Source organism: Bombus bifarius, unplaced genomic scaffold (genome assembly GCF_011952205.1).
Source record: "Bombus bifarius isolate JDL3187 unplaced genomic scaffold, Bbif_JDL3187 scf7180000007966, whole genome shotgun sequence".
NCBI lineage: Eukaryota > Metazoa > Arthropoda > Insecta > Hymenoptera > Apidae > Bombus > Bombus bifarius.
Window position 1 is genome coordinate 7,241,710 of NW_022884352.1, and position 14,076 is coordinate 7,255,785.

Sequence of the window (14,076 nt, forward strand, 5' to 3'; positions counted from 1 at the left end):
CTTCATGGGCCGGAGAGAAATTAATTCCAACAGAGAAGATTATTGCGCCACCGTTTCCAGATTAATTTTATGCCGGCTCGTCTAATTCCCTTCTCTCCCCGATCTCCACCCTTCCCTCCCTCCTCCCAGCTCGTTTCATTTGTTGCGTCGGCTTCGTTAGCTCCCTGGCTCGCGACGATGGAACGAACGGCGATGGGAACACGCGTTTCACTGTCTGTCACGGTTTCGTTGTCCACCGAATGGACGATTATCCCTTCATCGAATGCCTTCATTATCCTCTATCGAAAAATGGATATTACAAAGATAATTAGTCAATTCGATACCGTGCGAGATCTCTTTTCACGGTTCATTTTTGTCTAAATTACTTTTGTTTGACTTCTTGGATACTTAATTTATGAAAAATGGCACGTTCTTCGACGACGAAGGAAATTACTAGTCTACTACAGATGGTGGAAAATCATGAGTAACGAGGGATACAGAGATTAATTAGCCGAGATTTGTATCATATATATAAGGCAACCGATAGTTTCTTGTTAAGAAACAAACGCGATATGAATTTTCTGAGCAAATTAACCATTTACTTAAAGATCAATTAAAGGCAATTTCTGTTATAATATAGAATATTTGACTTCTTCCTTTCGAGAATCTAAAAATGGCAAAATATTTTGATCAAGCTAATGATTTACCTGAAGATTAATTAACAACAATTTCAAAAGATAATTCCATTTTTCAAAGTAACAAGGGAATATTTATTGAAGATTAATTAAGAAGAATTCCTGTTTTACGGCAAAGGCAATTGGCTTTGTTCTGTCAAGAAATAAAAACGACAGAATTTTCTGATCAATGTAAGAGATTAATTGATAGGAATTTCTGCTATATTGTTGAACACACCTGATTTTTTTCCTCTCGAAAAATAAAAGCGACAGCACTTTCTCATCAACTTCATGATTTACTTAAAGGTTAATTAACAGATATTTCCGTCGTAACATAAAACACTTGACCTTTTCCCCTCGAACAATAAAAACGACAGAACTTTTTAATCGAGCTAATGATTTGCTTAAAGATTAATTAATACCAATCTCTGTTATATACATAAAGGTTGTGTTTTTCTGCAAAGTAACAAGGTATATTATATGAGAACTCAATTAATAGAAATTTCCATTATATATAAAACGATAGAATTTACCGATCAAGGTAATAATTTAGCCAAATCTTTTCCCTCTTTGTACATTTTTCCGCGGAACGTTGTATCGACTGAGAAAAGAATGGAGGAAGGAAGACGTCGATTTATTTCGAGCCACGTAAAATTTAATAAACGTCCACGTACGGGCTCCGCTGGCTTACCATCTATTATTTTGCCGTAGGAAAAATTCCGGGCACGATTTGCGTGCACTGTCGCTCGAAAATTTATATTACAGTATGTTCGATCGCGTAGCATTACTCGGATGTTCGGGAATTTCGATTATCATGCGCTGCATTGGCTTGGAACGAAGGTCTGACCAGCGGCGTCTGATTCTACTGAGCATCGCAATTCTGTTCGTTTACGAAGAATTTCATAAATCTACCCGGCTGGTAATAAACGTAAATTGGCAATAGATCTATTTGCCTTAGAAAATTAATTTACAATCTTCGATTTCATTCGTTTCAAATACATTACGATAGAATTGCATTTTACCTGAGACCATCGAAGAACGAACAATTCATAGAAGTTCGCCGATTCTCTCTACTGTTTATGATTTTTCCTTCGTATAATAACAAATTACGTTTAAACACGTAAATTCAATTAGCAGGACTTTATCGTCCCAAAAAATTAAAAAAATTACTGACAGGTTTAAAATGCATCATCGATATCTCGCAAATACGAATTTTGTTAAAAGAGGGGAACATTTGGAGAACAAAGACACTCACCAACGTGAACGATAGGCTTCGTCGCGATTTCGTGCAACAATTGGTCCACGTACTTCGAGTTCTGCGGATATAGTTCTGTCCTGGAAATTTGTAGGTGAAATTTCTCCAGCGTCGAACTGTTCTTCCTAAAACAAACAAGAAACGCTACGTCAGTCTATGATCTAAGAATCACACGTACATCGAGCAAACCTTAAAAAAGAAGCAAAACAGAGTACTTGATAATATTTAATGATATCGTACCATCAGTCAGTAACATGGAACTACTAATATTCAAGAATTCGAAAGAAAGTCAGTTACAAGATCTGTGCTATCTTGAGAAACATTTTCATCAGAGATTTATCAAACTAGAAGAGCTAACAGAGACGATTAATAACGAAATTATTATAGCAGGAAATTGGGCAGAATCGACTGAGAAGTGATACTAAATTTTTGGCCGATGGTGTAAGTTCAGAGATGCTGAATGTCTGGGTTACATGTGTGATGGTTCAAAAAACGCAATTCGTGGCCTTTTAAAATGCATGGGACATTGTCGACACGAGCCTGACCCCTCGTTTCACGCTGGATCTAAGGGCTCCCCGCCTGTCTGATAGGCTATCCCATAGCGAGGAAGGTGTTTCCCATGGCGGTACGTGAACACCGTTAAGGCGTGCTTCTTGGCTTATCTCCGGCTGGAAGGGTTTAGTCGCGTATGCGTGACACGTGTCCACGATAACGTACATTTCCCTGTTACTTCTTCAGTCCACTAAAATCTCATCTTTTTGCTCCCTTTGTCGCTGTCTGTCTTTTCTTTCTTGTATTAGCTTAGGTTTAGAATATCCGCGGTAAAATTGAAGAAAAATGTGTAACACGTACATTATCTCAAGAGAATTTTTGACAGCTGTAGAGGAACTTCGATTTCTGTTAAACTTATTATTTTCAGGGATATCTGCAGGTCGTTAAAGTATCCTATGTTTCGCAATTGAAGACTTCGTAAAAGTCAGGATAAATGACAGTAAATTATTACCAGCGAATGGCATTGGACATACGTGTTAAGATAAAAAATTTATTGGATGGCCTTCGTTGATATTCGAAGCTCGATACTATCATATCGAAAAATGGAACTTCGTGGTAAATAGATTTAATGTGATAGATAGAATTTATTCATTTACGGGAGATTTGATGGTGAATTATATAGAATGCTTACGGTATGTAAAAATGTATAAAACATAAAAATTAAAACGTTCGGTATAATATACGACGAACGAAACTAATCACTATCCAGGATAAATTTCTACAAAAATTTGCCACCCAGTATATTTTTCTTTTACCTTTTTCATTTAGTACCCAACTAAAATTAAAACTCATCATTCGATTCGATTATGTCTTGACCACCTCGGTAAACTACGAAACACGCTACAAACTTTCCAAACGACCCAATAATTTCAGTTCGACTATGCTTCAACCACATTTCCACTCGATTCTTTATCCTTTTGATAGATCCATAGATTGAATCTTTACGGCGGGCAATTTTTCACTCCTTATTCGTCTAGTTGACAGTTTATAGGTAAGTGTTGCTTTAAAGAATTTCTTTTGTCCTGTGGTTTGTAAAAGAGGGTCGAAACGGAAAAGAGAAAGCTTGTTTCACGATGGTTGATCTACTGTTTCAGCGGAAAGTCTTCATCCTTGTTCTCTTCCTTTTTCCGGAAAGGAAGTCGCAGAATGGCTGAGCCACTGCTTGCCGACTTGCATACTGATCGTTCGACGACGCGTCGCGCTCAATCTTTTGAATTATCTGGAGAATCAAAGGAATGGCTGAACTTGCTGTAGATGCTGTTCTCGACTTATTCTTACAGAGCTGTAGCGATTCGTACCTTTTTCCTTGTAACGTCTGTAGATTTTTTATTCACCATAAGTTCTTCGTTCGTTTCATTGGTCAAAAAATTGAAAAAATCAAGCTATAAAAATAACGAATTGCAAAAATGACATTTTTTCATGTATACTGACTCACGGGGCGACGATAGTGGCATAGGACAAAGTAGAATAAGATAGGACAAACTAGCAATAAGAAGTAGAGGAATAAGTGTCATAGTGTACACGAAAAATAATATTGTGTACAAATTATGCACGGTAGTAAGGCTGATAGCTGGTAGCCATTCGAATCTGAAAGGTAAAAATTAAATAAACTATACACTGATTTGTCAAATGATTGAAACACTTGTGCATATTATTTATGAATATATTATAAGTGTCATACATTTTGAAATTATATATTGTACATGCTGTGTATACATCATTCGTGTATATATTGAGCCAATATATTTTTTATTCTAATATATATAAATATATACATAATTTTAAAAATGTATAATACACATAGTATATTCATAAATAACGTTTACAAGTTTCATTACAAACAATTCATTAATTTTAAAGTTTGAGAAAATTCATAAACAGAAAAATAAACAGAATTTTATTAGGATTTTATCGCAAACAGAAGAGTAGTAAGTATTAAGTAAATCATTTCGGACGAAGTTTTGTGAAAGATGCTGCAATATGCGTTTTAATAATGGCACATCCGATCTGTTTAGTTTAGTTCATTTTATTAACAGATAGGTAAAGTAAAATTTACAGACGATATAATAATTTTCGTTAATATCTTAGTCACGCCGAAGAATCAGGCCACGAAAGTTCCATCTCGTCGCAAGTCCGATGAAGTTAGCTGCGATATTGAAATCAGTCCGAATGAACACGATTTACGTCGAAAACACCTGACAGCCTAAACTTTCCCAACTCGGAAGTGGAAATCTCAATCAGTCTTTTTCCCGTGTTTGCGGAATGGTAAGGAAGAATTACCATAAAAACTCCAACAATCACAGCTAACCACAATCTTGACCAACTTCGTACAAATAGTCTTTAAAAACCCTGTGATTATCATCTTGGACTCTTCCATTCAAATGGTGTAATATTCTCATCTAAATGTCCCAACAATTATATTCGATATTAACCTTCCACTTGTAATATGGGTTGCCGAGTTCCAGGCGAAATTTTCATTGTTTAATCTCTCCGAAACGAAGATGTCGGAGGTATTTATTTTTATTGCAAAAGGGTTTAAGCATTTGTGCAAAGTACGGCTTATATAGTATAGTAAATTATGGACTACGACAAGTACGTCGGAATTTTTTCAGGTTCTTTTAAAGACCGAAAATAAGAAGAAATCAGAGCCAAGGAATGAAAGATCCAGGATGACGATCGGGTTAGTGAAAAACGATATTCCCCGAGAGTTAAGAAGATTTATGATGAAAAATATCAACTAAATTATTTATAACGTTAAAACGAATAATACGGATTTGTAATATTAAAATGTATAATGCGGACATATAATATAAAAACATGGTGAAAGATATAAAATAAAGCTTCCTTAATGCCGTTTCCATCTAGAAGCTCCAATTTTCTACGTAATTTATACCAAATTTCTTCCTCCTTGATCCGTTAGATAATCGATGATGAAACAAAATTCGGGGACGGATATCGACCACTAAAAGTTGAAACGTTGGGAAAAGCAACAATTCGTATGCAAACTTAATATTTAAACGCAGCCACGTTTCCGTTTGACATTAAATTCGATGGTTGCTGGTGCAATTACTATAAAACACTCGAAGGCCGAGTCGGTCGGGGCCAATGAGGGCGAAAAATATTTCCGGAATTCCATACATAACAACTATTCAGACGTTCGCCTCGTAAATTTTATAGGAATCCGGTGCGGCAATAACGAGCTTCAGGGACGCTCGTAAAAGTTGCTTTTTCCTGAAAACTTTATCAGCCATCACGGTCGGCCTCGGCGCGCGATCTATTAAAATTAATCAGCACACTAATTGTCACCTTAATCATCCTGCGTCTTCCCCTCTCTACCCATTTCCCCTGTGTGCCATTATTGCGACTGAGTTACGCAACGCGTCTCGTTTTTTCCCCTGTGGAACTTTCCCAACCAGACAATGCGGAATTCATTTATTCATAACAACGTATCTGGGTCTCCGAAACGACGAAAGATTATGTTACAGTGATGATGGTAAGTTGACCTGGTTTTTCGAGTCGATCAACAGAGAATAATTATTTTTCCAATCGCTTATTGTTCACTGTGATTTATAAGAGAATTAAGTATCTCGGTGTGTTGTGTATGTGTGTGTGTGTGATTGTGCAGTGATTCGTGAAAGTATTTGAATATTCGAGCTGCTGAACTAATTGACTTTGCCTTTTATTAATTTCACTGTATAAGTGGACGACTAATATTCGGTTTTCGAGAAATGAATAATTTAACTTCGTAAGATCATTCGTCCAATATGACCGATAAACAACGATCGATTTTAAGCTAAATTGAAAAACAATAATGTTCGTAGAATCGTCACTTTCCTGTATTTCACAATTTACGAAGTTGACATCATTTTTTACATTTTCTGGAATATTTCCAGACTTTATTAGTAACGAGATTCGTTATATCGCCTGATGGATGTTTGCGAATTCAGGGAAAATTTTTAATATACAGAAGACGCACGAAGAAAATGCACATAATGGACAAAAAATATGCCAAACACCAGTAAAAAAAATGTGAATTTCCATAATTACAAAGACTAGAATGGGAAACGTTCTTAAAGATAGGAAATTTGCATAAATATCCGCAATATAAGCGTAATAATCGTGTCTTATTACATCCTTATGAAAGTTTCGCATGACGCGATGAAAGTTCCCACAAGTTTCGGAATACTTTCGCGAGTCGCTGTAGTTATGTTTTCTCGATATTAATGCAAACCATGAAAAGGAGAGCGAGGCGAGGCTTTTGCAAGACAAAGTCGATTTAAGTGAGGTCAATGTATCTCAAGAACCTTCTTGGCGAATCGACTTTATAGAAGGAATCCTAACAAGGGCGTGGATATCACGACACCTTAATTAACCAACTTCAGAGATGTTTGAAGGTGCTTTGAATTAATTGCCTCAATCCTTCGTGTATACCATATCTATAGACGAGAGTCAGACTAAATCACGTCTCTCTTCTTTCCGAAATTGAGTCATTATACATTATATAATGTATGTGTATGTCTAATTATATAATGTATAATGTATGTCTGTCGCAAAAATAATCAAGAAAAACAGTTAGGTGCGTTCAATATCATGCAACAGAAACAAATTCTGTAATTCTTTTGTTTTTTTTTGTAATTTGTTGATTATAACGCTGTATCTAATGATCTAGCCGCCATAAAAACTTCACATAATGATAACGAAGAATGTATTTCTATGTGACAAAAATTTCGTATCGATGTCGCCACTGGTTTCTTCAAGTCTTGAAAAGATCTTTTCTTTTTGCGATAAACTGTGTGTATATCATATTACTTTACGTTTTTTCGTGTACTTTATCAGAATAAGAAAGGGAATAGGACTGTCTGTCTAGAAGGATCTAACCAATTCAAGGAACAGATTGTGTTAGAAAATTGCTTTTTAAAAGCTCGTTTGGTGAAGACAATTTTCATCCCTGGTGAAGTCGTTGTCCAAAGAAATTCCAGTTGAAGGTTGTGTTGTATTTAGGAGGCGACGAAGCTTTAAACTGCGCTGCAGTGTCTACTTTCGCACATAAGCTATATGAATACGTGGAGTACATTTCAGTGTAATTTATAAAATATTAAAAAAAAAGAAAGCATATTACCGAACAAAATATACATATTTCCTTATTTTTTCATCCCTTCCTTTATTTGTCCTCCACTCTCTCTTTTCCTCTATTTCTAATTTCCCTCTCTCTTGTTGCATCCCTTAATCCCCTCCATCATCTCCTTTTCTATTTTCTCTTTCCATGACTTGCCTTCTCTTCAAGAAGAAAATAGTTTTAGATTTTTGATATACGTAGGTAAATGCAATGTATTATTTACAAGGCGTATTTTACATAATAAATGCGTAAATATCACTTTATGGTGGAAAGCTCTGCTAAAAAATAAGAAAAAAGAAATGTTTGGTTCAATCTGTCTCCCGGATGCAGATATCTAACCGACACTATCTTGATTACGCTATCTCGAAGGCGGAGGAGTACTTCCGATCAGTTTCAATTATCTTATTCCTTCTGTAAATATCAACCACGACAGCAATCATAAAATGTCTTAAAAGCAACTTTTCTTTACACCATTCTTTTACACCGTCGTTTATAAAGAAAATTAATTTCACGAATCTCCAAAGAAATACGAATCTCGTCTTGAGTGTCCAAATACAAGTAAATATCGTGTAATTTCTATAAGGAGAATTTCACACAATATAATCGTCACAATCGTGTCTCGTTATTGCGTCAATGAAATTTCAAAACATTTCATGCAACACGTACGGCATGAACATGCAAGATTTTTATGGCGTTCGAATACTTTCAACGACGGATGCATATTCTTTCGTTTCAGAAAAAAGCACGGACAGCCTTTCGACCGTAGAAGAAGAAGATTGATGAACAGATCGGTATATACTTTGGACGGTTGGTCACAGTGATCACGAAACGACCTCTGCCATGCTAATCTCCATTGTCCACTGCACCATTAATTCCAAGGACCGTCGTGTGCTGTTTTATAAATAACGTCAACCACGAACAACATATTAATGTGGTTATGATTCACTTCGATAATGTCATCTCTCGCTAACGTTCCAGAAAACGGAAGAAAAGTCTTCGTGTTATATCAGTGGCTAACGAAAGTATTCGAGCAGACCTCTAAAACAGAATAATTTCTTTAACGTTGGATCAAACGTGATCGCGAAGAAAATAGACCCACTTGAGCTTATAATGAAAATTAAAGAAATATATTTCGTGACTCCGATCAATCGCAACTTTTACAAAACTTTTTCGACGCATCATCCAGTAAACTAATCGATCTAACTTCTTAAAAAAACTCGAGTCTTTTGGCCCGATATTAAAAAAGTTATTCCGTTTTATAGGACGTTGAAATGCTTTCGTGAGTCACTGTACATATACAGTGACTAATTTCCTTCCATGGAAATTCGTCATCGTCGCTGCGATTCTCTTTTTGCTTCCGTGCATAATTCTTTTCACGATGAAACCGACGACGTAGTAAGATACGGAAGCAATTTGGCTTTGCATACGCTAATTAACGTAATCTTGCGAACTGCAGCTGGCGTGTGAGAACGATACATTAGACTTCTATGAGCACGTCATTTTATCGCGTGGTTTGTAGAAACCCTATGAACGTTCTTTCATGATCCTTGACAAGGGAAATGGTTATCGTTCTCCATGAAAGCGTTCTACAAGATGAAACACGAAGAAAGAAGAGAAATTAATTTTATAACGTTTTTAAGTATCTTAACTCTTCAGTCACTGCGGATTAGGTTACGATGCAGTATAGGAGACCCTGTTTATTTTTATATCTATTGATATTAAACAACAGCAAATGAATATAAAAGCATCTAGCATTGTTATTTTTTGAACAACTTGATTCGTACTAATATTCAATTTTGCAATTCCTATTTATACGTAACACTATACATTTTTCATTTCATCTAAAAAATTTAAATTATATTTTCTAGGGAATTCTCCAATTTTCTAAGAGTCCAGATTTGTTCATTTATATTCCTACCAATACGAAACAACAGCAAATAGATATAGAATCTTCTGGAATTTTTACTTTTCCAATAACTTGATATAAGTTGATATTAAATCTTGCAATTTTCGTTATATATAACACAATACATTTTCCATTTTATCTACAGAATTTAAATTCTTTCTATATTCTAAACTTAGATAGTTCAGATTTGTTTATTTATATCTCGCTCATACAGAACAACAGCAAATGGATATAAAACCTTCTGGAATTTCTGTTCTTCGAATAACTTGATCTACATTGATATTAAATTTTGCACATTCCGTTTATACGCAGCACCATAAATTTTCTATCTTACGTTGCACAGGCTAATCCAACAATCCAACTTCTAGTAAACGATCTAAAGAAATACGTATCGTGTGCAAACATACTCATCGAGTAGAGAAAATGACTACGAGGGTAGAAAATGTGTCGAGACGTGTATCTGGATTTTTGCTCGTTTTCTTCTTTCGAAATCTGCGTTTACTCGACTACGTTGTTCCACATAATGCGTGTGCCTCCATTCCGCGTAGATGCGTTTAATATGCATGTTGCTGTACGTATACTCCCGAGGATTAAACTCTGTGCCAGGTCAAAGCATCGAATTACCTACGTAACTACACGGTGATCTCGTCACCGTGGCGTCAAAACTCAACATAATTCAACACTTGTGTTCGTCCTAACAACTTTCAGAGTTTTTACCAAGTTTAAGAGACAATCGTACGAGTTGGAGAAGAAATTTTAATCTGTACTCTTCTTTGCTAATTCCTACGAAAGTAGATGTAAATCACATTTCCAATTACTTTCTCGCGCAAGGATTGTCGTCGAACAGGATCAATCTTAATAGAAACAAAAAATTCTTCGATCTTTAACTTGTTTGTATTTCCTTATATTACTAAAAGTATGGTAGTTTAGTCGAGAAGTTTATAGATCTACGGTGATTTACACAAATATTTGAATATGTATCATGAACGTATTTCATAAATATATTATGCGTTGTTTAAGAAATTAAACAAAAATTCGTTAGCAATTCATTATCATCTCTATTAGATCGTCCCTAAAGTTTCTTTCGTTCTATAAGAAAATAAATGCACAATATTTTCTGCTTTATCCATTTTGTTCTATTACCACAAAATTATTACTACATTTTGTAGTAATAGAACAAAATGGATAATACACAATTCAATGAAATAATATAAAACAAAAAATTTGCGAAAGAAACTTTTGAAAGGCGACCTAACACATCCGTAAGATTACTTGTCACGAAGAACTGGCATAAATAATCGTAGCTTTGCAACTAAACTTCCACAGATAAATAATTTAATTCGCAACAGTACAACATCTATTCTCCTAATCTATATTAATCGATCAGCACGTTCTGAGCTTTTACATTCGATTGTTATTATCTAGCAATAAGAAACCAGAAAACATTCAGACTCATAAATTATCAACAACGATCGAGTATGCGGTACAGCTTGTAATTACTAAACTCCGATGCTCCGTGAATATGCTGAGCTGATTCGTTATTTATAAGAATCACGTTAATTCGTTTGCGTTCCCCTTTATAGATTCAGACCGCGATGCCGCGAGATACGTCAAGCCGGCAGCTACGTGTATTTTAGTCGCGGGTAATTTCGTGGGAAACGCAGGACGGACGAGGGATCATCTTAACATTCTCCGGAGATAACCGCTTGCCTGGATTCTGTTTCCAATTATCCCCTAGGCGATCCTCGCGTCTAGACGAGGCTTTAATTCATAATACGATTGGACGGAGTCTCTCGCGACGGATTGGAATCATTCTGAAGGACGTTCATGGCGTCTTTGGTAATCGGATATCAGCACAAAGATGAACGCGGGGTCCGCATCGATTCGTTAGGGGGATTAATTTTAATATCCTTGAAACTACTGTCCTCTACGCGTGCAGGCAAAGCAGACCAATGCCGCTCGTTTATACGTAGTATGGAATTGTCTAATTTTGTCATTAATTTAATCATCGTGTATGACGAAATGTTTATTGTGTTTCTTACAATTCGTCTTTTCTTTCGATAAAGAAACTACGCTTGCTTTGGATAGATAGCTAAGAATTTTCTACCACTTTGAGATATGGCTAGATGGTTCTTACGAAGAGTTTTGAGAAAAAGAACTTTCATGGCAGACGTAACATAAAAATGACGTAGTATACGCGTTCGATAGTCATCGAAAGACTGCGGATTTGTACGTACTTATAGAAAATGTCGAGCTGCGAAAATGTACAGGATGTGGGAAATATGCAAAAAATAAATAAAACATCCAAAGTATGCAAGAATCAGTTTTTTGTCTAAATTAAAATCGCAAAAAAACATGAACGCGCGTAAATATCAGCGGATCTGCACTCGTGAGATATACTCACATTCACCGATGCTCATTTGCGCATGTAAATACAGCTTCAAAACGACAATAAATGTCACTGCATAAAATTCGCCACCGAAAAACGTATAAATCCTATAAATTTTTCAAGCGTACTGTGTATTTATAATTCCTCTAAAAAAACAAAAAAGAAGAATAAAAAAATAAAAAAATAAAAAAACTACAAAGCAATCGTATCGAAAGTTTCGTGTTAATTATTTCCTGTTAACCCAGTAAACCAATTTCCAATGGAGCGGATATACACGCGGGAAAATGAAAATAGAAAAAAAAGGCTACGTGTGGCGCAGGCATTGGTCGGTGATGATTTTTGGCGAGGGGGTGTGAAAATCGATAGGGGAGAACCGACGGCCACTGCACATATTGGCCAACCGGCAATTGATGAGATCGTTAAAGTAGGCACACCGTGCATATCTAGTTGGGGTTTCATACAATTCGTGCAAGTGTACACGAGCCTCTGTACGTGTACCTGGTCGCGCGCTTCTGTGTGCACAGGTCAGAATGCACACAGTCTACCTCAATATGCAGTGATCACTAATGCAATTTCATGGCGCATGCACGTGCAGTAACGAAGGCTTAGGTCACGCTTTCATATACACTGACTGATTACGTCTTGCCTGTCTACGTGCAGCCGTGTAACTAGGCTGTCCGAGTGTCGTTTTATGAAAACGATTCCGCGCGGAATCGAACTAGTATCCAGCCTGTTCGTCGTATTAATTAACTTTCTTGTTTAGTTTCGTCGGACACTGCGGTCCGAGCTCTTCTCCGACTTCTATGAATTATTTTTAAGCAAGAACGTTAGCTGTCGCTAAGGTTATACCGGTCTATTTCAAAATTATATCGATCTATGAAATTATGCTAGGCGACAACATCGCACGTGACGCGTCGCGACGCGTAACGTTTAATTCGCAACTTTCTTCTCGGTTGATTTTCAGCATCGAATTTCAGTGTTTGACGTTGAGAGTTCGAAGTTTATAAAGTACGATGTGAGCATATAAAGAGGTGAAAGTGAAAAGTACTTCTGATGATATAAATAAAATTTTCTTCTTTTTATACGTTTCAAGTATCTCACATGTTTTGTTTACCTAAATAAAACGCTATGCTATCCATCATAGTATTTTATTCTGCGCAATGATAATGTCAATTTAGGAGTAAATGTAGAAATTCATGTTTCACATCCGATGAAAGAGTTATGAAAACAAACGTGCGAATCTGTAGTTCGCCACCGAATGAAGGAACTGAGATATTTATAGTATTCACAATAAAACATATTCTGTCTAAATCATAGAAACAGTTTACGTATCTCCGATTTATTTGTTCGGTCTAGTTAGTTAACATATCACATCTACTGTTCTTTTTTTTTTCATTTTTCAAAATACGTTAAAACATTTGAAATTCACCCTGTTCCTTACCTTTCAAGCAAAGTTACGTTACGCAGGACTGTTACGAAATAACTAAAATTATTTCGCACTAAACGAAAACGACAAAACAAAAACAGTTAGGAACAACCTAATTATCATTTTATTCTCATGGGAGAGGAAAAAAAAGGGAAGGAGTGTTGCATCGATACTTAACTGAAATATGCAAATGAAGCGGAGCAGCTTGGTTTCCCTGGTAATATCCGTAGGTTACTAGAAACGAAACGGACGTCTTTTTTCTTTGGACGGATGTTCTTGCGAACAGGACAGGCCGCGAAATTCACACAAGAGGAACGGGACAAGAGACAAAAATTGGGAAACTTCCCGGAAGCTTCGGTTTCTCTCCACTGGTCTGGAAAAAGTTCCTAACGACAGCCTGCACTTTTATCGGAGTAAATAATTATCGGTTGCCTGTTCGACTCGTTCGCTCCCTGTATATTTTTCTCTTAAAATGAAAAGAGAAGCCTGCCGGTGTAAAAACAATCAACGTTGAACGAAGTCGCTCGTTATCGACGATTGGATGATGGATGACGTCGAGATGTTCAGAATAGCAAAACAGTGATACGTTTTGTTTAGAAGAAATCCAACGGAAGCGTCTCTTGATCTTTGCTCTCTGTTTGCCGGCATCTTATCTCGAGAAATTTATAAAACTGGCAATTAACCTTAATCGAGTTAGCCTTGACTGATGAATCTTATCCACGGACTGACGTTTCTCGACGTAAGGTATGAAAAAGAAGCGACGTCACGTGAAACCAAAC

General features: G+C 36.3%; 1 protein-coding gene across 2 annotated transcripts in view; it reads right to left on the reverse strand.

Annotated features, from left to right (window-relative positions):
• Positions 1–14,076, reverse strand: part of LOC117216362 (extracellular serine/threonine protein CG31145) — a 93,575-nt gene that overhangs the window by 27,136 nt on the left and 52,363 nt on the right. For both annotated transcript variants that reach the window (XM_033463061.1, XM_033463137.1), the window contains exon 2: positions 1,909–2,033. In XM_033463061.1, coding sequence (XP_033318952.1) covers positions 1,909–2,033 — 125 coding nt within the window. The remainder of the gene's footprint in view (positions 1–1,908; positions 2,034–14,076) is intronic.